The sequence below is a fragment of the Capricornis sumatraensis genome, chromosome 3 (genome assembly GCF_032405125.1).
Source record: "Capricornis sumatraensis isolate serow.1 chromosome 3, serow.2, whole genome shotgun sequence".
Taxonomy (NCBI): Eukaryota; Metazoa; Chordata; class Mammalia; order Artiodactyla; family Bovidae; genus Capricornis; species Capricornis sumatraensis.
This window is the reverse complement of record NC_091071.1, coordinates 22405239-22431925: the sequence shown is the minus strand read 5'-3', so window position 1 is coordinate 22431925 and position 26687 is coordinate 22405239. Positions and strand designations below refer to the sequence as shown.

The 26687-nt window shown below is 38.3% G+C and overlaps 1 protein-coding gene across 1 annotated transcript; it reads left to right on the top strand.

The window, feature by feature from the left end:
- The first annotated feature begins 1040 nt into the window (after positions 1–1040).
- On the top strand, positions 1041–26483 carry UQCRC2 (ubiquinol-cytochrome c reductase core protein 2). The gene is made up of 14 exons (XM_068968283.1): positions 1041–1168; positions 4208–4291; positions 4388–4537; positions 5600–5664; positions 7003–7059; positions 7253–7377; positions 8915–9012; positions 10603–10660; positions 13979–14074; positions 14399–14598; positions 18977–19057; positions 20656–20732; positions 22743–22896; positions 26246–26483. The coding sequence occupies exons 1-14, from the start codon at positions 1136–1138 to the stop codon at positions 26327–26329; spliced, it is 1362 nt and encodes a 453-aa protein (XP_068824384.1). The 5' UTR covers positions 1041–1135; the 3' UTR covers positions 26330–26483.
- Positions 26484–26687: the final 204 nt, after the last annotated feature.

Genomic DNA, 26687 nt, shown 5'->3' with positions numbered 1-26687 from the left:
TAAGTCCCTGAAGGGCAGGGATCGTGCCTTAATCTTCAGCATAGTGTCTGGCACAAACAACTTAGTTAATACTCGTGGAAAAGAGCACAGAATTTTCTTTCCCCATCAGTCACGTGAGGCTTTCCTGACAGCTCAGTTGGTAAAGATTCTGCCTGCAACGCAGGAGACCTCGGTTCCATTCCTGGGTTGGGAAGATCCCCTGGAGAAGGGAAAGGCTACCCACTCCAGTATTCTGCCCTGGAGAATTCCACGGACTAGTCCATGGGGTCGCAAAGAATTGGACTGAGCGACTTTCACGTTCTCTCCGCAGTCACGTGACTCTCCACATGCAAGCTTCCGCTTAGAAGTCTCTCTCTCAACCACTCACACCACTACCATTCAAAACATTTTAATTTTTCTAAAACAAAACTATAGTTCAGTTTTTATTTTCTAGATAACCCCAGCCTAGACTATTAACTCCAGGACAGCAGAGACCGTTGCACTGATTTTCTAAGCTTCCGTCTCACCCAGGTGTATCCCCGGCGTGGTCTGGCAGTTAGAGAAGCGAATTGATTGAACAAGGCCTGTGTCCTCATGGAGCTAATGACCCGAAGCCTAAGTCTCTGCAGAGAAGAGACTCTAAGAAGGGTCTGCTCTAACAAGAGCAGACAGAGGAAGGCCTTTTAAAGCCTCCGGCTTCTACGGACCGGGAAGTACTGCAGTTCAGATGGCTTAAGCCCAGACGCCGCGGGTGGAATCCGGGACACCCGACTCTTTCATTGGACAGTCCGGATCGGCAGGATCCAAAGTGGCGGCGGCGGGGGGGGGGGGGGCGCTGCGATGTGCTGTCACAGGAGTAGTCAGAAGATTACAGAGTGGATATCCAGGCCAAAAAGAGAACTAAAAAAGCGTTAACTTGAATAATCTTCTAAATACTCCCTTACGAAATTATAAGTCTCCGTATCCTATGTCTTGGAGGAATTGGACTGGCCCAACCTCCACGGAGCAGTAGAGCGCAGCCGGTCGTCTAGAGAGTCCTTCACGTAAGAGACGTGGGAAAGAGTGTCGCAGGGAAAGCTGGGCCACTGCCGCTGTCTGCCACCATCTTGCTTTCCTCTAAGGCGGCAGTGACCGCGGCTCAGAACAGTCTTGAGCAATGAAGCTGTTAACCAGAGCCGGGGCCCTCTCGGTGAGCACAGCTGGCGGGCTTGGGAAAGGGTTGGAAAGCAGATGGTCAGCAAGGTCATACGGACCGGAGTTGCCTGGTTTGGGGCTCTTGGGCGCTGGGCTTCGTTCTGCCCTTCAGCTGAATCCTGCAGGCCAACTGGGCTCCAGGCTGGGTGGGTCAGGCGTTGGAAGGCCCGCTTGTGCTCTGAGCAGAGGAGACCTAATGCAGGAAAACGTGCAGAGTGAGAGAGAGAGGGCTTGAGAGCAGAGGTGAAGCGATTCGGTGGAGACACCTTTGAAGGTCATTGCTGCACTTGCGTGCAGGTGGAGGAGCCCGCGAAATATGGGTCGCAGGAGGCCGGTGTAGACCTAGCCCCCCATCCCTACCCTATCAGCTGCTGCCTTTGTTTCTTGGCATATCATGTAGCATCAGCTGCTCCAACTGTTAAACGGGCTTATGAGTAAAGTCATAAGAAAAAAAAAAATGAGCTAATACCTGTATCGCGTTTTTCAGTGAACCTGGAACTTGTTACTGTCGTGTCCTGCCTGCATAAAGTGTGCTTTTCTAGATCTTGTTTTAATATTATCCAGGAGGGGTTCTTGGCCTTCCCTTTAGAGCTTCTTAAGGCTCCTCCTCCATGTCGGAGTGACACATAGCTGTCACTTGGGGAAAACTCCAGTATCGGTGTTATATCATTGTGGACTGGTGGTTATCAAGAGGGGACAGTTTCAACCTCTGTGTTTAAAACAACTCTTCAAGGCCAATTTTGCCCCCAGGGGACATTTGGCAATATCTAGAGACATTTTTGGTTGTGACAACCTGAGGGGCGGGGGAGTGCTACTGCTGAACATCCTTCAGTGCTCAAAGGTACCCACAACAGAGTTATCCAGCTGAAAATACCAGGAGAGCCTGGGTTGCTAAGTAACGTAGTAATCTACTAGAAGGTTCTGAAAAACCAGGGAATGGAGTTTCCAAGTACTTAATATTTAAATAGATAAACTATGAATTATACAAATGACCATGATTTAGACTGTAATTCTCTTAGCCTTCTTAGCACCCCAAACTAACCGGTGATTTTAATAACCCTTAGAGGGAAGTCCAGTTGGACTGGCAAAAGAGCTCAAAACCTCCTCCTCATTCATTCCATCCTCACCTTTCAGTAGAAAAAAAGAACTCAAAGGTAACAGAGTTGAAGAGGACCAATGTAAACAAATTGCAGTAAGCTTGAAAGCAATTGTTGTTTCTACTTAAAGCACTTACTTTACATAAGAATAAATTTATACATCTTTTGTTATTAAAACAAAATAGTAATTGTATGGACAGTTACTAGGATAAATCTTTGCAACAGGTTTGACTGGAACAAATTACAGAAAGTACGTTATCAACAAAGTGTCACTGCTCAGGCACATTTGAGAGGAGAGCACCTAAATCTGCCTTAGCGACTGATGTGCCTACATATCTTAAATTTTTTACTTTTTGGAAAACTCAAAAGCTAGAAACACTAGTAGAGTTAACTGTACCACACCCAGCGAATGAAATTGTTGATAATAAAGCAAAGCTAATGGTAATTTATAATTTGAAAGCGCTAAGGAAAGTTATGACCAACCTAGACAGCATATTAAAAAGCAGAGACATCACTTTGTCAACAAAGGTCCATCTAGTCAAGGTTATGGTTTTTCCAGTAGTCACATATGGATGTGAGAGTTGAACTATAAAGAAAGCTGAGCACAGAAGAATTGATGCTTTTGAACTGTGGTGTTGGAGCAGACTCTTGAGAGTCCCTTGGACTGCAAGGAGATCTAACCAGTCCATCCTAAAGGAAATCAGTCCTGGGTGTTCACTGGAAGGATTGATGTTGAAGCTGAAACTCCAATACTTTGGCCATCTGATGCAAAGAGCTGACTCATTTGAAAAGACCCTGATGTTAGGAAAGATTGAAGGGAGGAGGAGAAGGGCAGATGACAGAGGATGAGATGGTTAGATGGCATCACCAACTCAATGGACATGAGTTTGGGTAAACTTCAGCAGTTGGTTGATGGACAGGGAAGCCTGGGGGTCACGTGGTTGCAGAGAGTCGGACACAACCAAGGACTGAACTGAACTGAACAGCAAATGAAAACTAGGAACTAACTTTTTGACAGTACAGCACTGAAGCTGAATGCACAACCAGCAGCCCTCCTGGACAACATGAAGTAGGAACGATGCAGCCTCTGAGGGGCTCCTTGGGAAACTCAGGCAGCATGTTCATTTAATCCTGGGAGTACTAAGGTTTAATTCTCAACATCTCCACTAGTAATCTTATGATCCTTAGACATAATCAGAATTAATTCTGTGGCATTGTATATCATTTGCCAAAAAAAAGCTGAATAAAATTACACATTTTTGATTCATTATCTGACGTTTAAGAGGATCCCTTCCCATGGCTGCATATTACATTTGAGAATCTGCTGTGGGTGTACCTATTGTTAATCTCAGGATATATTAGCCAAAGAAGATAAAAAACAAAAAACAAAAAACCTTTAGTTGTGTAGTCTTAATGTAGCACAAAAGAGAGTGAAGATACTATGGGAAATATTTGGGGGCTTGGATGAAGTTTTCTTTGATACGCTTTTTAAAGGTTACTAAAATAAGGAAATGAAGTCATTGGAAAGTAGACTAAAAAGATGAGACTCTTTAGGCAGATAAGAGAAGCAGTAATGCTAAAATCTATAAAGGTATGAATGTGGCTATTCCACACTTTTTGAAAAAGTTCCAAAGCATTAGAGCCTAGAAAGGACCACTGGGAGCTCTAATAAGGTTTTTAAAAGGTAAAATAAAATGCAGTGAATCTTTATATAAGAAATGAACATGTTCAACTCAGCGTTTCTTCTAGCTCTACAGATCACAAATAGAGATTTAAGAGTGGCATGGGTAAACTGGTGGGTTAGTTAATACGTTAATCAGCTGAATCCTCCCATGGAGTTTTTTTTACCACTGAACACCCTCTATTGCTTGGGCCAACTCAGATACAATGCACTCTCCTTTTGAGAAATGTGGTAACCTGTCTTTTTTTGTATTTAGAGATTTTATTCCCTCAAAGTTGCTCCTAAAGCTAAAGCCACAGCAGCCCCTGCAGGAGTGCCTCCACATCCTCAGGACCTCGAGGTTAGTCCCCTGAGTTACTCACTGGACTCACAGATGCCTTACTGTTCTTGGTAATATAAAGACATTCATCACATCCCTGATTTATTTTATATACAGTTTACCAGGTTACCAAATGGTTTAGTGATTGCTTCCCTTGAAAACTATGCTCCTGCATCAAGAATTGGTTTATTCATTAAAGCAGGCAGCAGATACGAGAACTTCAACAATTTAGGAACTTCTCATTTGCTTCGTCTTGCATCCAGTTTGGTAAGCATCTTTACTGTTTCCGTGTGTTTAGAAATCTGTGATATCTTGGTGCTACAGAGAAGAAAAACTAAAAGCAGCACCCCTATGTTAGTTTCCTGGAGCTGCCATAACAAATTACTTCAGACAGTCTGGCTTAAACAACAGGAGTTTATCCTGTTGCAGTTCTAGAGGCTAGAAGTCAAAGTCATGGTGTCAGTAGAGCCATACTCCCTCTGAAGGCTCTAGGAAGAATCTTGCCTTTGTCTCACCCACAGCTTCTGGTGGTTGCCAGCAGCCCTTTTCATTCCTTGGCTTGCGGCTGCATCATTCCAATATTGCCCCTGATTTCATGTGGCCCTATCTGTCTGTGTTTCTGTGTCCAAATATCCCTCTTACTGAAGGGCACTCTTAGCCAGCATGACCTCATTTTAAATATTTACATCTGCAAAGGCTATTTCCAAACAGGGTCACTTTTGTAAGTTCTTGGGTAGACATGAATTTTAGTACAGACCTCTAATATAGCATGAAAAATCACAGGATACTCATCATAGAGAAGCAGTAAGTTAGCGCCCATCCAGATGTTCACGCTAGAGCATAAGGAATCAGTAAAAAGACAACATTTTTAGGGTGGCGAGACACATGCACATCCATGGCTGATTCATGTCGATATATGGCAAAAACCACCACAATATTGTAAAGTAATTAGCTTCCAATTAAAATAAATTAATTAATTTTTAAACAATAAAAGAATCATGTACCAAAAAAGGACATTTTTAATTTTTAAAAAGTGCCAGAAATTGAAAGAAAATTACTTTTTCCCATATGCAAATCGCTTTCACAATAGATTGATGAATCCAACAAGCATGTATTTGGTAACTGAATTTTTATCTAAATGTACTTTATATAAAAATCTATACTTGTGCTTTTGGGTCAACTTTGTTGGGTATTTCTTAAAAGGAGGCAGTATTTTTAGTTAGTGTTCCTTTTGAATTTAATGACAGACATTAGATTTTGACATAAAGTGATGTTTGGCAAACTTGGCATTAAAAACTACCAAAAATGGTTGTTTTTTTCTTTTCCAAGACTACAAAAGGAGCTTCATCTTTCAAGATAACCCGTGGAATTGAAGCAGTTGGTGGTAAATTAAGGTTTGTTAAAAATAAATAATCGGAAATAGTGAAAACACCAGAAGATGATCAGTTGTAAAGGAACTTTTCTCGTGTTATCAAGGTGGTTAACAGTTTCTTAAGGCACAAGAAGGAAAAGACTGATGAATTTGACTGCATAAATGTAAAACATCTTTATGCCTGAAAGTAAAAATCTAAGTAACTAAAAGTAGGTATTTGTAACATATGTAATATGGAGAGGATTATTTGGAAAAATAAAGAACTGCAAATTAGGAAAACAACCAAAGAGTAAATGGATAGGAACAAAGATAGGAATAGGCTGTTCGCAGAAGAGGAGGCCAGAAACAATGATCTTTACTTATAATCAACAGTTCAATACCATTTTATACTGCTGGTGGGAGTATGAGTTGATATAGCTACTTAGGAAAGAATCAAGAAATATCAGTTAATATTAAAAATGAGCATATTCTACAACCTAACAGTTTTTAATCCACATGCACAAAGGAATTCTTTATGTTGTGACTGGAAACAATCTAAATGCCTGTCTTTAAAGAGGTGGATAAGTAAAGTATGATACAATAATATGCTGGGACTACTACAGTTAGGAATGAACAGCAGTTAAGAAATGAATTCAGTCTGTATCAACATGGCAGACTTAACAAAATGTTCTGTGGAAAACAAGTTTTAAGATTTTTTGGAGGTATGAGGAGGTTTTTAACAAAATAATATATAATGCTTATGATTATATTTGTCTCAAGTGGGAGAAAGTGTGAGAGCGTGGGAAGGATACAAAGAGATCTTCAACTTTAAAATTGCCTTTTCTTTTTTAAGTTGTGGTAAAATATATATAAGGTAAAATTTACCACCTTTAACATGTGTAGTTCTATAATAAGTGTCATTGAGCAACCATCACCACCACCCATCTCCAGAATGTTTTCATCTTCCCCAACCCAAACTCTGTAGCTACTAAACACTACCTTCCCTTCCCTCAGCCCCAGGCAAGCACCGTTCTGTGTTGTTTCCATGATTTTGACTAGGTACCTCATATCAGTGGAATCAGACAGTATTTGTTACCTTTTCATGACTGACTTCACTGAGCAAAATGTTTTCAAGGTTTATCCAAGTGTAATATGTCAGGACTTTCTTCCTTTTTGTCAAGTTGAAATACTTAACTCTTTTCTTATTTAAGATTTTTTTAAATACTTAAAATCTTTAGTTGAGTGTGCATATTTTTGTTCACTATTACTTATACTTTTTATCCTTCAAAATATTTTTTCCAAAAGATTGATTTCATGAAGATATAAGAGAAAGCTTATTCTTCTGATTTAGATAATTCACTGTAATTTATTTTTGACTCAGCGTGACTTCAACAAGGGAAAACATGGCCTACACTGTGGAATGCCTGCGGGATGATGTGTGAGTACCTGTGATACTTAGTTGCTCAGTTCTACTCTTTTTTTTTTTTTTCAGTGTGGCATGACCTCTGATGTTGGTTTTGGATTATAATTCACAAACTGCCTAAAGTTGAATAAAAAGCATTACAGTTATGTAGAATGGATGTTCATTTTAAATTTTTGACTGGTAACTCTGAGCTTCATGTCTTCTGTAGTGATATTCTAATGGAGTTCCTGCTCAATGTCACCACAGCACCAGAATTTCGACGCTGGGAGGTAGCTGCCCTTCAGTCTCAGCTAAGGATTGACAAAGCTGTGGCTTTTCAGAATCCACAGGCTCGTAAGTGCACTTTTAGATTATATTCGGTTGTTTCTAAGATACTGGGATTTCGAGAAAATCAATTTTTAGAGGAATAAAACTGCTGTTGAAATTCTTTTTCTCCTTGGGTTTGAAAATACACTTTCCAAAAATTTGTCCACTTTTTAAAACATTGTTCATTTCTAAACATTTGTATTGTTGATCATTTTTCATCATGTTAATATATAAATTTATTACAGAATCCTAGGCCTTTCACCTGTGTTTTATGCCCATCCTCCCACCGCTGATTTTTTGTTTTGTTTTGTTTATTTATTTATTGGTTGCACTGGATCTTCCATGCTGCGTGCAGATTTTATCTAGTGTGGGGGAGCGGGCTTCTCTTGCTGTGGAGCATGGGCTCCAGGCCTGCAGGTTCAGTAGTTGTGGCACACAGGCTTAGTTGCTCCTTGGCATGTGGAATCTTTTCAGACCAGGGATCAAACCCATGTACCCTGCATTGGCAGATGGATTCTTAGCACTGTGCCACCTGGAAAGTTCCCTGGTGTTTTTTGTTTTTTAACAGTCTTTTATCTTTAATTGAAGGATAATTACTTTACAGTATTGTGGTGGTTTCTGCCTTAAATCAACATGAATCAGCCATATGTATATATATGTCCCCTCCCTCCTAAACCTCCCTCCCTGTCCCACCCCTCTAGGTTGTTTCAGAGCACCCCCTGGTGTTTTTTAATGATTGTTTTACTTACACCAAATCTGGTAGCAATTTATTGCTGCTGCTGCTACTTTTAGTGTTATATATTACTGCTGTTGTTTAGCCAGCTCCCTTTTATTGGGTTTTTCCAAAGCAATCAACTTAATTTTAAAAAACCTTTTCTGTATTCATGTTTGTGTTTATAGAATGTTTGGTTATATAATCTTGACAAGCATATCTGGCAGAACCAATCTGTAAGATAAAAAAAGCACCACTGATTCTCAGAAGTCATAGTACTTCTGGTAGGAGCAGAAATGTGCAGGTAGCCCACTGAGGTATAAACAGGCGACCAACTGCAGGGGCTCAGAATGGCATGGACTTCATTCACATGCAGGCCTGTCAAATGTCTGGAACATAGTGAGTGCTTGACTCCTGTTTGCTCATATTATATTTTCATGGTGATAACTTTGTTACCCCAGACCTTTGATAAAAGAAATAGACAGAATAGTAAAATTGTAGAAAAGATGACTTCTGTGTCCTGAGTAGCTTTCTTCCCCACTGGTAGCAGTGAGGCTCCAGCCCTCATCCTTTGTGCCTTAACAGTTATTGTAGTCTCCTGGCTGGTATCTTTCTGCCCAGGCATACCTCTTCAGGTGGATTCTGACATTTATAGGCTGCTATCAGAGAATCTTATTTTTCTCAGCACATTTGACTGGCAGAATTTTAGAAGTTGCTAGAGGTTAAATGATAATAAATTTTCAATGCTTGAATGCGATGACCAAAGTTGTATAGTTGTTTTCGAGGCTCTCTACATGGTGTTGTCTTTATTTAAGCAATGTTTCTGTAACTGCTTCTTTACTTATTTTACAGACGTCATTGAAAATTTGCATGCTGCTGCTTACAGAAATGCCTTGGCTAATTCCTTATATTGTCCTGATTATAGGATTGGAAAAGTAACACCAGATGAGGTACTGATAAAACACCTTACATATTTAAATGTGCTCATTTTCACATTAATTTGAATGTTCATCTACCACTCAGTTTTGTTAGCTAATTTTCTTGTCTTCTAATTTAAGAGATTCTCTTGCTTGCTTTTTTTTCCCATCATTTTGCTGCCTTTTTTTTTTTTTTGGCTATACTACGAAGCTTGTGGGAGCTTAGTTCCCCTACCAGGGATCAAACCCATGTCCCCTGCAGTAAAGAGCAGAGTCCTAAACCACCAGGAAATTGCCCATTCATCAACTTGCTTTTTAACTAAAATTCTGTCTGAACAGTTCTTGTGTATCTTTCAGCTAAAAAAAAAAAGTGTTTATTATGAAAGGGGCAGTTCCCTGGTGGGGAATTACAGAAATTTCAGAATTACGTTCTGAACAGAAATTTCATTCATTCATACTTTATGAATTCATTACAGAAATTTCATTCATAATTTATGAATAGAATGTATTAAGGGGTCCCATTTTTCAAAAAGTAAGGTGTGTGTATCATAGACAAATACCAAGATATTAACCATGATTATCAAAGTTACTAGCATTTTTAAAATGTATCCCTAGGCTAAAGGAAATTCTAAAGAAATTGGTGCTGGAACACTTTGAGCAAAAGCAGCATTCACTAGAAAAACATCACCAGGAAAAAAATATAATATGACTTTCCAAGATGGCTCCATAGATGGAGACAGTGTTCGTTTTAGGGCACAAATTCTAAATAAACTGAGCTTCAGCAAGTCTAAACATTAGTCAGGGAACCTTGTAAGCCACCCCCCTCCATGAATTTTTAACACCACAGGTATACTGTATATCTGTTTATGCACTGTATGTATATTTATACTTTATATATAAAGGATTTTCTTTTTTTTTTTCCCTTCCCCCAAGAAGTAATTTTCACTCTCTTGGGAACAGTAGTATAGTTGAGAATGCATGTTTTAGCCCTACTTTTATGTAAAGATTCCAAGATCTCACATTGAATCTACTGTATAAGCCTATATTAGTAGGGAGACATTAACGAATTTTTTTTAAGCTCCCAAAATAATTCTGTAATCATCCAAGTTGGAAACCCTGGTATAGACAGTAACTTAATAGCAAAAAAATCTTCAGACAGGCAAGAGGAATATAGTGATATAACTGTTAACTCTACTGTAGAATGTTAACAACAGTGCTTTATTACTACCTGTATAAAGATGAACCTGATGTACTACTTAAATCACATTATAATAAAAATCATAAACTTCGTCCCATTTCTTCAAGTTCAAGCCAATAATGTGCTCTTATTTTTGTTTTGTTTTTTCATTAACAGCTTCATTGAGATGTAATTTACCATACAGTTCACCATTTAAAATGCACAATTCAGGTTTTTATTCTATTCACAGAGTTACATAACCATCACCACATTCAGTTCTAGCAATGGTTTTTAAAAGCTCAATTTAACTCAGTACTAGGTAGTCCCTTATAGTTTATTACAGCAGCTTTTAAGCCTGTTTATTTTCTGCTAAACTGCACTTTGACATTTTTATAGTTCTTTATATTTATACCAGTATAACCAGATAAATGTTTTTACTTTCTCAGTTACATGACTATGTACAGAATCACTTTACAAGTGCAAGGATGGCTTTGATTGGACTTGGTAAGTTGGCAATTCCCTGCATGTCAGTTTGCTTCTTTTAAGAGTAGTTCTTTTAACTCACAAACATAGAAAACAGACTTACGGTTGCCAAGGGGGAAGCACGGGAAAGGGTTGGTTTGGGAAGAGCAGATGCAACCTGTTATGTATAGAATAGATAAACAACAAGATCCTGTGTTATAGCACAGGAAGCTATATTCAATGAGAAGGTAGAATGATCCTTGAAACTGTAAAATCAGATACTATCATATGTAACTGTATATATACATCTTTTACAGTTCCATGTTTCTTGGCTTCCAGAGAAAGTGGTAGATAGTCAGGAAGTTCCCTGAGGTTGCTGACTTTTCCTTTTGTAATTGTTGGGGTAGTGAAGGGGACACCTTTCCAGTGCATTGTAATTCTATCACTATATTGGTAACCAGCCTCAATTTATAATATACTCACTTGGGTATTTTCTTAAATTCTGATTACACAATTCTCCATATGTTGTTCTGTCTCATTTTAGAAAGTGGTTAATCGAAAAAAGAGAAACTAAGGTGCGCTCTTAGTAGATGCTGCACTTATAGTTAAGAATAAAGATATTGTTTCATTGTCTCTGTATGAGTTACTTTAAAAAAGAGTAGTCCCTTAAGCTATAATTATGTGATTACTGGATTGAACAAAATTTGAGAACTACCCTGTGTTATGTCAGAAAGTCAGTATGTGGTAGCATTTTTATGTACATAATTTTTTAAATTTATTTGGCTGTGCTGGATCTTTGTTGCTGCATAGCCTTTTCTCTAGTTGCAGAAAGCGGGGGCTACTCTCTAGTTGTAATGCACAGGCTCCTCACTGTGGTGACTTCTCTTGTTGCCGAGCACAGGCTGTAAGTCTTCAGTAGTTGTGGCGCACAGGCTTAGGTGCCTCACAACGTTTGAGATCTTCCCAGATCGAGGATCAATCCCAGACCTGTGTCTCCTGCATTCGCATGCAGATTCTTTATCACTGAGCCGCCAGGGAAGCCCTGATAGGATTTTAATAGCTAGTCTTTCATGGAAACAACCTGAATGTCCACTGACAAATGAATGGATAAGGAAGATATGGTACATATATACAATAGAATATTATTCAGCCATTAAAAAGAATGAAGTAATGCCACTTGCAGCAACATGATGGATGTAAACGTTATCATATTAAGTGAAGTAAGTCAGAAAGAGAAAGAAGTACCACATGATATCACTTATACATGGAATCTCAAATACAACACTAATGAACATATCCGTGAAACAAACAGACGCCTAGAGAACAGAATTGTGGTTGCTGAGGGGTGTCAGGGAGGGAAGATTGGGAATTTGGGATTAGTAGATGCAAACTAGTGTAGATAGAATGTATAAGCAACAAGGTCCTACTATATAGCACAGAGAACTATATTCAGTTTCCTGTGATAAACCATAATGAAAAAGTATATGTGTAACTGTATCACTTTCCTGTACAACAGAAATTAACACATCATTGTTAATCAGCTATACTTCAATAAAATTTTTAAAATATCCCCAAAACAGTTTTATAGCATGTAAATAAATCCTCCACAACTCTGAAAAGAAAAAGGCTAGTCTTTTTAAGTACTAACTTTTAAATTCATTACAGTATTTGCAAAACCTATGACAAAGGGCAAATTTCTCTAAGCAAAGAGCTTTTTACAAAGAGCTTTTAAGTACCGTTTAATAGAAAAATCGACAAAGGGATGAACAAACAATTCATGCAAAAAGTGTGTTATGTGTATATACAATTATTGTAAAAGATGTAATAACTAAGAAATTTTTAACCTGTGAAGTTGGCAAAAATTAAAAGATTGACACTACCCAGTATTAACCAAGGTATGGAGAAATAGGCACTCAAAAATTATTGGTAGGAGTGTAAACTGGTACATTTTTGGAGGTCTGTTTTAAGAATTTACCCTTCAGAAGTATTTTGATAAGTTTACAAAAGAATATTGTTTGCAGTAGTTGGATTTTATTCATTTGTTTTATAAATAATAATTGAGGTATAATTCACATTGTGTAAAATTCACCTTTCTAAAGTGTGTAGTTTGTGGTTTTTAGATACTCGAGTTGTGCAGCTATCTAATTTCAGAACATTTTCATTATCCCCAGAAGAAACCCCATACTCATTAGCAATTACTCCTCATTCCACCTCCTTGCATCTGACAACTGGCAGTCTACTTTTTATCTGTAGAGAGCTGACTATTCTGGACATTTCATACAAAGAGAATTATACAGTAATAGCTTCTGCAACTGACTTCTTCCACTTAGTCCCTTAGCATGATGTTTTTAAGGTACATCCATACTACAGCATGTACAAATGTTCCATTCCCTTTTCTGGCTGAAAAATATTTCATTACATTTTGTTCATTCACCATTTGGACATTTGGGTTGTTCCTGCATGTTTTAGCTATTAAGAATATAAACATTCACATGTAAAAGTTTTTTAACAAAATATCTTTTTCATTCTTTTGGGTGTATACCTAGGAGTAGAATTGCTAGGATTAGGATATAGGATATCTCTCTATTTAACACTTTGAAGAACTATGAAACTGTTTTCCAAAGCAGTTGAACCATTTTATTTTCCCACCAACAGTGTATAAGGATTCCAACTTCTCCACATCCTCACCAGTATGTACTGTCATATGTCTTATGAGGTGGTATCCCATTGTGGTTTTTGATGGTAGTGAACATTGATAACATTGAACAACTTTTTTTGTGCTTTTTGGCTGTTTATGTGTCTCCTTTGGAGAAATGTTCATTCAAGTGCTTGCCATTTTTTAATTGGGTTGTTTGTTCTTCATTGTTGAGTTGTAAGAGTATTTTATATATTCTAGATACTAATCCTTACCAGATACATGATTTGCAAATATTTTTCCCGTTTTGTGGAGTATCTCTTCGTTCCTTTTAAAAATGCCTCTTGGTGCTTATTGCAGTATTGTGCATCAGTCATGTCCATCAGGAAGAGATTATTAAATAAATAATGGTACATCAGTATAATAGAATTCTTTATAATCATTAAATGTTTGGTGTAGTCCACTCAGAAGTAAATTACAAAAGACAATTTAGAAACAGTATCAGTAGAAGACACCATTTTAAAAATAAAAAGGATAATATTAGTATTTACATAGGAAAAAGGTTCTAGATGAATATATAATAAAGCTGTAAATGCATATCTCTGTAAGAGCATTATAATATTTTAATTATATAATGAAGCATTTTTAAAATAGTAGGTATTTACAATTGTGTTTTAGAAATTCTGGTTCTGTAGTGTTTTTTGTTTGTTTGTTTCTACTGACAGGTGTGAGTCATCCTGTTCTGAAGCAAGTGGCTGAACAGTTTCTTAACATAAGGGGTGGCCTTGGTTTATCTGGTGCAAAAGCCAAGTACCATGGAGGTAAGCATTTTGTTCTGTTAAGGTTAATTTACCAGGATGCCGCCTTTCCCCCACAATAGCATATTGGAGTATAATAGGCCTGATTGTTTACTACTAAACAGTATCAATGTGGAAAGAGAGAGAATCATTGTGGAAAGTATCAATTGCTTGGGTATTATGTGTTAAGTATGTTTGTGAATGTGTTGGGGGAAGGGCAGGATAGCAAGGAGAAGACCAGGCCAGAGAAATGCTTCATCTTAATGCAGTAATACCGTCTAATAGAGAATATTGAAGAATAAAACCAAAAAATGCTTTCTTCTTTGCTCTTTCTTTACATGGCCCCAGGTGAAATTCGAGAACAGAATGGAGACAGTCTCGTCCATGCTGCTCTTGTAGCAGAGAGTGCAGCCATAGGAAGTGCAGAAGCAAATGCGTTCAGTGTTCTCCAGCACGTCCTCGGTGCTGGACCACATGTTAAGAGGGGCAGCAATGCCACCAGCTCTCTGTACCAGGCTGTTGGCAAGGGAGTTCACCAGCCATTTGATGTGAGTCTGAACAGTGAACATCTTTCCTTTTGTTTTCAAAGGCTTAATGTTTATAGTGTTGTCCTGGGAACTTGATCTAAGTGTTAATCTGCTTTAAAATTTAAGATGACTCAAAGAAAATCTTTGTAAAATTGAAGAGGCAGCCAGGCTTAATTTTAGTACCTTAGTGGGTCTATCAAAAACTTACTGTTATTCTAATATAAAAATAAGAACTGAATGCTTAAAAAATCCAAAATTCTACTCTCTCTTGGAGTTTGCTCAACTTCATGTCCATAAACTTCATGTTCATGTCACCCTGCTTATTTAACTTACATGCAGAGTACATCATGAGAAACGCTAGGCTGGAAGAAGCACAAGCTGGAAGGAATCAAGATTGCCGGGAGAAATATCAATAACCTCAGATATGCAGGTGACACCACCCTTATGGCAGAAAGTGAAGAAGAACTAAAGAGCCTCTTGATGAAAGTGAAAAAGTTGGCTTTAAAGCTCAACATTCAGAAAACTAACATCATGGCATCTGGTCCCATCACTTCATGGCAGATAGATGGGCACACAGTGTCAGACTTTATTTTTCTGGGCTCCAAAAGCACTGTAAATGGTGATTGCAGCCATGAAATTAAAAAATACTTACTCCTTGGAAGGAAAGTTATGACCGACCTAGAGAGCATATTAAAAAGCAGAGACATTACTTTGCCAACAAAGGTCTGTCTAGTCAAGGCTATGGTTTTTCCAGTGGTCATGTATAGATGTGAGAGTTGGACTATAAGGAAAGCTGAACACAGAAGAATTGATGCTTTTGAGCTGTGATGTTGGAGAAGACTCTTGAGAGTCCCTTGGACTGCAAGGAGATCAACCAGTCCATCCTAAAGGAGATCAGTCCTGGGTGTTCGTTGGAAGGACTGATGTTGAAGTTGAAACTCCAATACTTTGGCCACCTGATGCGAAGAGCTGACTCATTTGAAAAGACAAATGAGAATACTGATACTGGGAAAGATTAAGGGCAGGAGGAGAAGGGGACGACAGAGGATGAGATGGCTGGATGGCATCACCGACTCAACGGACATGGGTTTGGGTGGACTCCGGAAGTTCGTGATGGACAGGGAGGCCTGGCGTGCTGCGGTTCATGGGGTCACAGAGTCGGACCCGACTGAGCGACTAAACTGAACTGAATGTCATTAAGTCAGTGGTTCTGCCTAACAGACTCATCCTCTGCTGCCCACTTCTTTTGCCTTCAATCTTTCCAAGCATCAGAATCTTTTCCAATAAGTCAGTTATTTGCATCAGGTGGCCAAAGTATTAGAGCTTCAGTTCAGTTCAGTTCAGTGAACTTAACTGAAGTTTAAGCTTCAGCAATAGTATAGGATTGACTGATTTGATCTCCTTGCCGTCCAAGGGACTCTCAAGAGTCTTCTCCAGCACCACAATTCAAAAGCATCAGTTCTTCGGCGCTCAGCCTTCTTTATGGTCCAACTCTCATATCCATACATGACTACAGGAAAAACCATAGCTTTGACTATATGGACTTTAGCAAAGTGATGTCTCCAGTTTTTAATAGCTATCTAGGTTTGTCTTAGTTTTCTTGCCCTGGGGCAAGCGTCTTACTTTCATGGCTGCAGTCATCGTCCACAGTGATTTAGGAGCCTACTCTTTCACCCTCATTCTGTTTGCTTTCTACCATCACGGTGGTATCATCAGCTTGTGATACATCGAGCCTGGCATTTCGCATGATGCACTCTGCATATATAGCCTTGGTTGCACTCCTGTCCCAATTTTGAACTAACACCAAAAAAAGGTGTCCTTTTCATCATAGGGAGTCAAGAGATACCTAGAATAACAGGCAAGTTTGGCCTTGGAGTACAAAATGAAACAGGGCAAAGGCTAACAGAGTTTTGTCAAGAGAACACTTTAGTCATAGCAAACACCCTTTCCAGCAATACAAGAAAAGGCTGTTCACATGGACATCACCAGATGGTTAATACCAAAATCAGATTGATTATATTCTTTGCAGCCAAAGATGAAGAAGTTCTGTGTAGTCAACAAAAAACAAGACTATGGCTCAAATCATGAGCTCCTTATTGCAAAATTAAGGCTTAAATCAAAGACAGTAGGGAAAACCACTGGCCATTCAGGTATGACCTAAATCAAATCCCCTATGATTACACACTGGAGGTGATGAATAGATTCAGAGGATTATATCTGGTAGAGTGCCTGAAGAACTATGGATGTAGCTTCGTAACATTGTATAGGAGGCAGTGACCAAAACTGTCCCAAAGAAATGCAGGAATGCAGCGTGGTTGAGGAGGCTTTACAAATAGCTCAATGAAGAAGAGAAGTGAAAGGCAAGGGAGAAAGGGAAAGATGTACCCAAAACTGAATGCAGAGTTCAGAGAACAACAAAGAAAGAGATGAGAAGGCCTTCTTAAATGGACAGTGAAATAGAGGAGAACACTAGAATGGAAAAGACCAGCAAGCTCTTCAAGAAAATTGGAGATACTACGTGAACATTTCATGCAAGGATGGACACCATAAAGGACAGAAACAGTAAGGACCTAACAGAAGCAGAAGAGATTAAGAAGGGGTGGAAAGAATACACAGAAGAACTATACAAGAACGGTCTTAATGACTGGATAATCATGATGGTGTGGTCACTCACCTAGAGCTGTACATTCTGGAATGTGAAGTCAAGTGGGCTTTAGAAGGCATTACTACTACGAACAAAGGTAGTAGAAGTGAAGGAACTCGGCTGAGCTATTTAAAATCCTAAAAGATGATTCTGTTAAAGTGCTGTACTCAATGATAAAAAGTAACACAAAATTGTAGGGTTATTGTTCATAATTTCAGCAATAGCGCATGGCACAGGTAGGTTATGTTTTAGTAAGTCTTTGGCCATTTGACATTTAACAGTGGAAATTAAATCAGTCTTCTCTTTTTATCGTTCCTTTTAATACTTGAGTGGTTGTGTCAGACTTTTTTTTTTAAGCAGAGGAGCCTTTTTTAATACCACTTCCAAGCTGCAGTGCCCAACACAAAAGCTTTTGCTTTTAAAAAAGTAGAAGGCTTACTTGACAGTGAAACCCTTGGAATCTTCTAAACAGAGCCTTAGGGGTCCATGGAGCCCAGTTTTCAAACCATTATCTTAAATTAGTCCTAAATTAGAGTTCCTCCAAATGGTCTTTCTTCCAGTCTGTGATCTACTCTGTTTTCTTTTTTTCATGCTTTACTCTTTTCCATTGAACGATAATGATGCTTTGGATAGTTGGAGTTTAATCCAGTGACATAATTTAACAGAAATTCCTACTTCAGAATTTGGCCAGAAATTTGGAGAATGACTAGGTTAGTCTCAGAATTGTAATTAAACTTCAAGTGATTGAAATGCATATCTTTGTGTGCTTCATATAGACCAAACCCATGGTTTTCAAACTTCACTTGGAATATAGTTTAAAATTCGGGCTCCCAGACTTCATCCGTAGTGATCTGAGCAAGTGGATCTGTTGTGGGAACCTGAAAGTGTGTTTTTTATAACAACTCAAGTGATCCTTGGACTTCCCAGGGGTCACTGCTGGTAAAGAACCCACCTCCCGAAGCAAGAGATACAAGAGATGTGGTTTCGATCCCTGGGTGCAGAAGATCCCCTGTAATAGGAAATGGCAGCCCACTCCATTGTTCTTGCCTAGAAAATTTCCGTGGACAGAGGAGCCTGGCAGGCTGCAATCCATGAGGTTGCAGAGTCAGATACAGCTGAGCACACAGTGCTCAGACACACATGAGTGATTCTTAGGTTATTGGTCCACATAAACACTGAAAAGCACTTTACTAGGATGTCATATCCACCTCAAGGAGCTTAACACTCGACTCAGACTACACACAGAAATACCCCTGTTTTCCAGAGGCTAAACTTTTTGCTCCCCTGGACACCTGCTACTAAGCAGGAAAAGTTTTCTAACCCTTTGACTTTGGTCTGTAGAAAAAGAAAAAGTGAACTGGTGAAAAGGAAGTCGCCACCAACAGAGGGAAGAAAGCAGGTTTGTCTCACGTCAAGGACATGATCTGCATCACTCAGCTGTACTGAGTCTATAGTAGTAATGTAGTAATGTTTACCAGTTACTGTTTGCATTAACCCTTAATCATCAAAAGGTTAGAAAATACCAAGGAAAGTGAGCAATCCATTTTAGAAAGAGTTAAATGAGAAAAGTTATAGTTCTGAAACAGGTAACCTGTGTACTGAACACTTCAGTCCTTAATAGAATCAGTTAATTGAAATATTAATTCATCTCTTTGCTTACACTGTGAAGGTACATATTTTTTCTAGTCAACCTTAGGGAAACTGTACCGTTTTACCTGGTAGAATGACCTACAATAAAGTTTCATTATATTTCAGGTTTCTGCTTTTAATGCCAGTTACTCAGATTCTGGACTCTTTGGGTTCTACACTATCTCACAAGCTGCATCTGCTGGAGATGTAAGTTGCAAACTGAAAAATTCTCACCAGATTTTTTTCTCCTGTTAACATTTTTTTAGTAAAAATATAGAATGTTCGAATACAGTGATTTGTCCGATCTCTGTCTAGTGTAATATCATTAAAGTGTTACCTGCTATGGAAGAAAGTTAGGAATGGAAAATGTATATACTGATCCTTCTAGGAAAGAGGGAGGAAACGCCTCCTTGGTATTTTGGTTTTGTGTGGACATGTGGCATTAAGTTGCCTCTAAGGTATCTAAATGGAGAACTCAAGAGAAGTCAAGGCCAAGATGTATACTGGGAATCCTCAACAGAAAAAGTGTGTTGAAATCAGGGTTACATACAAAAGTTTGTAGGAGAAGAAAACTGAAGGTCAAGCTAAGGGAAATGGCCAAGAAAACAAAAAGAAGAGAAACTGGTATATTTGGAGACCAAGAAAGAGAGACTGGTTAACAATCTTTTGATCTACTCTATACTAACATCCCTTTAGTTACCACAGGGAAGTCTGGTAGTTCTAGCAAACTTGGACAATATCAGTTTTTACAAGACAATTGGAAGTGAACTATAATTTACAATATTAAGAAATGAATGAGAAGAAAGAAATGCAAAGTTGATGCAGGTATAGGGGAGTGGGTGGGATTTTAGTAGAGTTCACACTGAGAGATTAAGTAGGAAGAGACAGACATTCATACTGAAAGGAAAGAAATTAGAGTGAATGTAGGAGGTAGGAAATTATAGGTAGATTAAATCTGTAAAAGCAAGAGCAAGCAGGATCCAAAGTATAAATAGACATTTTATCCTTGGACATAAAGGCTGATGGGAGAACAGGATATCAGAGATGAGGAAGTACATCCCTGGTGAGGTAGGAAGCTAAATCATGTTTAATTCATGGATTTAGGCTAAAGAAGTAAACCCCGAGGGACATGATAGATTGAAAGTGAACAAGGAACTAGAGATGTTGATAAAAATGGAAGATATGGATAGCATGATTAAAGACAGGCCAAAGGTCTTGGAATTGAGGATTTCAGAGTTCAGGTCTGGGGTATGGCTATGGAAATAGGTAGCTCACTTGGAGGGTAAAGGAAATTAACAGACCCCAAATGATGCCAAGGTTGGGATGGAGCAAATCATGGGCCAGGTTTATTATACCCACTCACATCACTAGAACTTGATTCCTTCATGACTCCAGCATTCCAGGCATGGACAGTCTTCACAGATTGGCTCTGTATGGTTTACTGCTTTCTTCTTAGTGAATAGTAAGAGAGAGCAATATTAATTACATGATGCTTTGAGAGCCTGGGGAAATTTAAAAGGTGCTTATTCTTCATAAGCAATTATAAATCCCTGAGTTTTCTTTTCCTAAACCCTACTGCCATCCTCTGCCCCCTGCCCCTTAATGTTTATAAGAAGCTTGGCTACTTGGATATTGTACAAACAGCTGCTTTATTGGAAGTGTAAGCAGCATCTAGTGACTTAACGAATTCCAGATGGACACAGCTATTTCCATCTTGTGTTTCTGCCTCATAGAGGAGCATCTGGAATACTGCAGGAGACTCTGGCACTGATCAAAGATGACCAGCTTTTACTTCTCCTTCCTAGGTTATCAAGGCTGCTTATAACCAAGTAAAAACAATCGCTCAAGGAAACCTTTCTAATCCAGATGTCCAAGCTGCTAAGTAAGTTTCAATATTAACTTTCAATTATTGGAAAGCTGTATTTTTTCTAGTTACAATACTATTGTAACAAAGGTACAATAGGATTGAAAAGTATGAAAAAGTATTTAAAGGAGAGGAAAATACATTCCTACCACCTAGAGGTATAATTGTTAACATTTTGAATATTTTCTTCATCATTTTTAAACATAATTGTTAATACTGCATATATAGTTGTTAATAAATAATTAAGATATATAGTTGTTAATAAATAATTATCTATCATTACTAACCAATGATTTCTCTTTATAATGTGGTTTTCATTTATTCAGATTACTGAATTAATTGGTATGTCAGAATATACTTGTTGACAGTTGGAAATTGTAAACTATAAAGGATATCTTTGGGCTTAAAAAAATTTCATATTTCACATTACTTTTTGGTATAGATTTGCAATTGAGCCAAGAGTTATAAATATTATAATGAAAGGCTCTGCATTAAAATATATGTTTGTGTTTATATATTTTGCAGTCACAGTATTAAAAGGTTGTACCAGTTTATAATCCATCATCAGGAGTGCCTGTTCCACCATAACCACTAGCAGCTTTTTTTTTCCTCTTTACTGATTTGATAGACAATAAGATACCTGTTTAAAAAATGGCAACATCCATCTATTTGGTGATTTTTAAATCCCACTGTCTTCACTGTGCTAACAGCAAGTGCTAACAAATACCTGTTAACTCAGTAGTTCTGGGAGTTTCTCTAAAAGAGACAAACTATGGACAGAGTTACAAATCAGCTTGCATTTTCATACAGGAGATGAAAACATTTACATTTGATTTCATCCATTTAGGACAATTCAAAACGTAAATCCTAAAACTCAGACAGTCTTCAAGATCATTTAGTATTGTCCACAAAGGAAGTTATGATGGTGAATTACAACCCAGGAGGGAACAACCTTTTACCATTTCTCTTCTCATTAGTATTATTACATTTTTCACACTGTACACACTGAAAAGTGCATCTCTCAAATGTACAACACACTTTATTAAATGTTGTATACATGGAACCAAGGACTGATAGGGTGCAGCTCTACATGACTGCATCAGAAACAGATGCTTATAACAAACTGAAACACTGGATAAACTTGGGAAAAATCTGTTTCAAGTCTTAATTTATTTAAGAAAATTTATTTTCTTAATAAGTGTAGAATTTTGGTTATTAATGCCAAGTTCTGTTTATTTCCTGCCATTTTGATGGAGTTGATACATTTTTGGTAAGGTTCTTAGTCCTGTATTGAAAGAGAGAAAGTGAGGTGTCATTGCTGAAGGGACAAACTAATAATCTCTTGGTAAAGTTTATTGCAGGTAAAATCTTTTTTCAGTTAAGCTGACAGTGGTAAAATTGCTACATTAAGTTGTAATTATGTCTAAATGGAGGTCTTGCTATAGAGTTTGAGTTAAATAACTCAAGTGCCTTATTGAACACCAGTTTCTTTCTGGGATAATTATGAATTGGATTGTATTTCAAATTGACGCTTTTGTGCCCATATTTAAGCTATAGGAGCTTATTCTATATTCTATATTCTCCTTCCCCATTTGTTCTGTCCTCAATGAGACAAATCCCAGTCCACAGCATGTTGCTAAAGGGACAGTGAGAAGAGCCTACACAGGTATTTTCTTTAGTAGAGATGTCTAACATTATCACCAAAAGTGTATCAGGAAACTAGAATTCCTTCAGTAATCAAGACTTCACACTAAAATATTCTTAACTAGAGCTGAGTTCTAATCTAAAAGCAAAATGCATTCTTTCGGGTTTTTAGTATAATCTTATAATGACAGCTTTCAAAATGATAATGTAAATAATAAAATAGTAGGTAAACCGAAGAAATGGAATGGAGACCTTTAGCACTCTTAAAATTTCAGAGCTGTTAGTTTGCATATTTACTGAAACATGTTTAAGGATTTAGGAACATACTTTAACTTGCTCCATAAAACTGCCTTCTGCTTTACTTACATACCTTTCACTGGACAGGAACAAGCTGAAAGCTGGGTACCTGATGTCAGTGGAATCGTCTGAGGGTTTCCTGGATGAAGTTGGGTGCCAGGCTCTAGCTGCTGGTTCATACACACCGCCATCCACAGTCCTTCAGCAGATTGATGCGGTAGCTGACGCTGATGTCATAAATGTAAGCAAATGAAGATCTGTTTAACATCACATAACTTGTCCTTAATGACGCCATTTCAGAAGGAATGCATAAGGACTGTAAATGCTACTCTCAGGGTATTTGGTAACTGTCTGCCTGGTGTGGAGGCAGAGGCTCAGTCCCATCAGATCTGCAGATAGCTTCCTTGTCAACTCAGGAAGTCTATGTATCTTCCTCATTCAACTAACTTACCATTAGGTTAAACTATTTTAAATTTTTAAAGGTCAAGAAGAGTCCAATATTGGCAGTTTCATATGATTCAATCTAATCGTCAAGTTTGGTATTTTTCCTCCTCACTCTGAAATAAACTTTCTATCCTGCCAATCCTTCACAGTCCACCATCTCAAGATTTTCTTTAGTCTTCTCAGCCAAAGACATTCTCCTGCCCTTGTTCTTTTCTTTTTTTTTTTTTTACATATTGTTTCCTATAAAATTGACTGGTTTTGAGGATTTAAGAACATACTTTAACTTCCTTGAGGATTCAGGAACGTACTTTAAGGGACTATGTGTTATACCTCATTGTATTCCCTACTATGCCTAACAAGTACATGAACTACAAAATGAACCCTAAATCAGTCCTTTCTGTATTACAAATGCCAACTCCCCTTTCATGTCATGGTCTCAACCATCTTCTCACCAAGGGGTCTATCCTTGTGGATAGAAAAAACATGAAGGTTATTGGAAGATAGCATTACTGACTTGATTTCACTTGGCACCTAAGTTCATCATCGTTGTTGTTGTAGTTCAGTCACTCAGTTGTGTCTGACTCTTTGTGACCCCATGAACTGCAACACGACAAACTTCTCTGTCCTTCACCGTCTCCTGGAGGTTGCTCAAACTCATGTCCATTGAGTCAGTGATGCCATCCAACCATCTCATCCTCTCCCGTCCCCTTTTCCTCCTGCCTTCAATCTTTGCCAGCATCAGGGTTTTTTCAAATGAATTGGCTCTTTGCATCAGGTGGCCAAAGTAATTGGAGCTTCAGCATCGATCCTTCCAATGAATATTCAGGACTGATTTCCTTTAGGATTGACTGGTTTGATCTCCTTGCAGAAGTCTCCTCCAATACCACTGTTCAAAAGCATCAACTCTTCAGCACTCAGCCTTCTTTATGGTCCCACTCTCACATCCATACGTGACTACTGGAAAAACCATAGCTTTGATTATACGAACCTTTGTTAGCAAAGTAATGTCTCTGCTTTTTAATACACTGTCTAAGTTTGTCATAGTTTTTCTTTCTTTCAAGGAGCAAGCATCTTTTAATTTCATTTCTGCAATCACCATCTGCAGTGATTTTGGAGCCAAGAAAATAAAAGTCTGTCACTATTTTCACTGTCTGCCCATCTATCTGCTATTAGTCTTCTGAATGTTGAGTTTTAAGCCAGCTTTTTCACTCTCCTCTTTCACTTTCATCAAGAGGCTCTTTAGTTCTTCACTTTCTGCCATAAGGATGATGTCATCTGCATACCTGAGATTATTGATATTTCTGCTGGCAGTCTTGATTCCAGCTTGTGCTTCATCCAGCCTGGCATTTTGCATGATGTACTCTGCATAGAAGTTAAATAAGCAGGGTGACAATATACAGCCTATGTACTCCTTTCCTAATCTGGAACTAGTCCACTGTTCTGTGTTCAGTTCTAACTGTTGTTTCTTGACATGCATACAGGTTTCAAAGGAGGCAGATAAGGTGGCCTGGTATTCCCATCTCTTTAAGAATTTTCCACAGTTTGTTGTGCCCACACAGTCAAAGGCTCTGGCATGGTATAATGAAGCAAAGGAGATGTTTTTCTGGAATTATCTGGCTTTTTCTGTGATCCAGCAGATGTTAGCAATTTGATCTCTGATTCCTCTGCCTTTTCTAAATCCAGCTTGAACATCTGAAAGTTCTCAGTTCACATACTGTTGAAGCCTAGCTTGGAGAATTTTGAGCATTACTTTGCTAGCATGTGAGATGAGTGCAACTGGGCGGTAGTTTGAGCATTCTTTGGCATTTCTTTTCTTTGGGAGTGGAATGAAAACTGACCTTTTCCAGTCCTGTGGCCACTGCTGAGTTTTCCAAATTTGCTGGCATATTGAGTGCAGCACTTTCACAGCATCATCTTTTAGGATTTTAAATAGCTCAGCTGGAATTCCATCACCTCCACTAGCTTTGCTCATAGTAATGCTTCCTAAGGCCCACTTGACTTTGCACTCCAGGATGTCTGGCTCTAGCTGAGTGATCACACCATTGTGGGTTATCTGGGTCATTAAGATCTTTTTTGTGTAGTTCTGTGAATTCTTGCCCCCTCTTCTGAATCTCTTCTGCTTCTGTTAGGTCCATACCATTTCTGTCCTTTATTGTGCCTGTCTTCGCATGACATTTTCCCTTAGTATCTCTAATTTTCTTGAAGAGATCTCTAGTCTTTCCCATTCTGTTGTTTTCCTCTCTTTCTTTGCATTAATCATTGAGGAAGGCTTTCTTATCTCTCCTTGCTATTCTTTGGAATTCTATCTTCAGATGAATATATCTTTCCTTTTCTCCTTTGCCTTTCACTTCTCTTCCTTTCTCAGCTATTTGTAAGGCCTCCTCAGACAACGATTTTGCCTTTTTGCATTTCTTTTTTCTTGGGGATAATTTTCATCACTGCCTCCTGTGCAGTGTTACAAACCTTCGTCCATAGTTCTTCAGGCACTCTGTGTATCAGATCTAATCCCTTGAATCTATTTGTCACTTCCACTGTATAATTGTAAGGGATTTGATTTAGGTCATACCTGAATGGCCTAGTGGTTTTCCCTACCTTCTTCAGTTTAAGTCTGAATTTTTTAATAAGGAGTTCATGATCTGAACCACAGTCAGCTCCAAGTCTTGTTTTTGCTGACTGTATAGAGGCTTTATCATTGTATACTCTTCCAAATGGTTGTCCTTGTCTTATATACTGTACTGTCACGAGTCCAACCCAGCTGCCTCCAACACCATGTTTGTTTAAAAAGCTGATCTAAGTACCACTCCTCATGGTACTGCATTTGACGTAAACTAACAGACTTTGAATTCTAAAGTAGTGGCATAAAGAACACTAGGATATAGTGTAACTTTCACAAGTTAGCAATTGGTGTATTTTCATTGACTCAGACTATTTGCCATTGTAATACAGACGCAGAGGCAGACAGCCGTGCTCCAAGAGACTACCCTATTTTGCAGTGTCAGAAATTCCTTTTCCCTCTTTAACAGCTACTGTCATCGTTAGAGCACCAGGCTCGCTCAGTCACACAAAGGATGAAATATTCAGAGTAACAGAACTTTGTCTATTTGCTTCTTTGTATTAACTTTTCTGTCTTTGTTTCTGTCTTAAAGGCTGCAAAGAAGTTTGTTTCTGGCCGGAAGTCAATGGCAGCAAGTGGAAATTTGGGGCATACACCTTTCATTGATGAGTTGTAATACTGAATCCCATATTGCAGGAAAGAACTGAACGTTTTGTCAACCCAGAGCAGCAAATGCATAAAAGTGAAAAGTCTCTAATGTAACGTTTATCTTTTTTCCCAATGAGATGAAATATAAAGCATAAATATAGGTAATTGTTCCCAACTGACCTAAAGTCAATAAAGCATTCTATTTAAATGTTTTTCTTGCATTTTTCCTAATCAGTTAATCAAGAGGTATTTGTTTTATGTTGAGTTTTTGCTTTAGATACTTTTAAGGAGAATAGGAATATAATTATAAAGTACAGAAGCATGAGAAACTATTAAAATTAAGGCTTAAGTGGCTATCAGAGTAACTATCTCCAGATTATTATTGG

Bases quoted from the DNA above. Each gene is read 5' to 3' on its own strand.
- UQCRC2 (XM_068968283.1), top strand. From the start codon at position 1,136: ATGAAGCTGTTAACCAGAGCCGGGGCCCTCTCG. The intron at 4,538-5,599 runs GTAAGCATCTTT...TTCTTTTCCAAG, and splicing joins TTCGTCTTGCATCCAGTTTG to ACTACAAAAGGAGCTTCATC. The intron at 7,060-7,252 runs GTGAGTACCTGT...TGTCTTCTGTAG, and splicing joins GAATGCCTGCGGGATGATGT to TGATATTCTAATGGAGTTCC.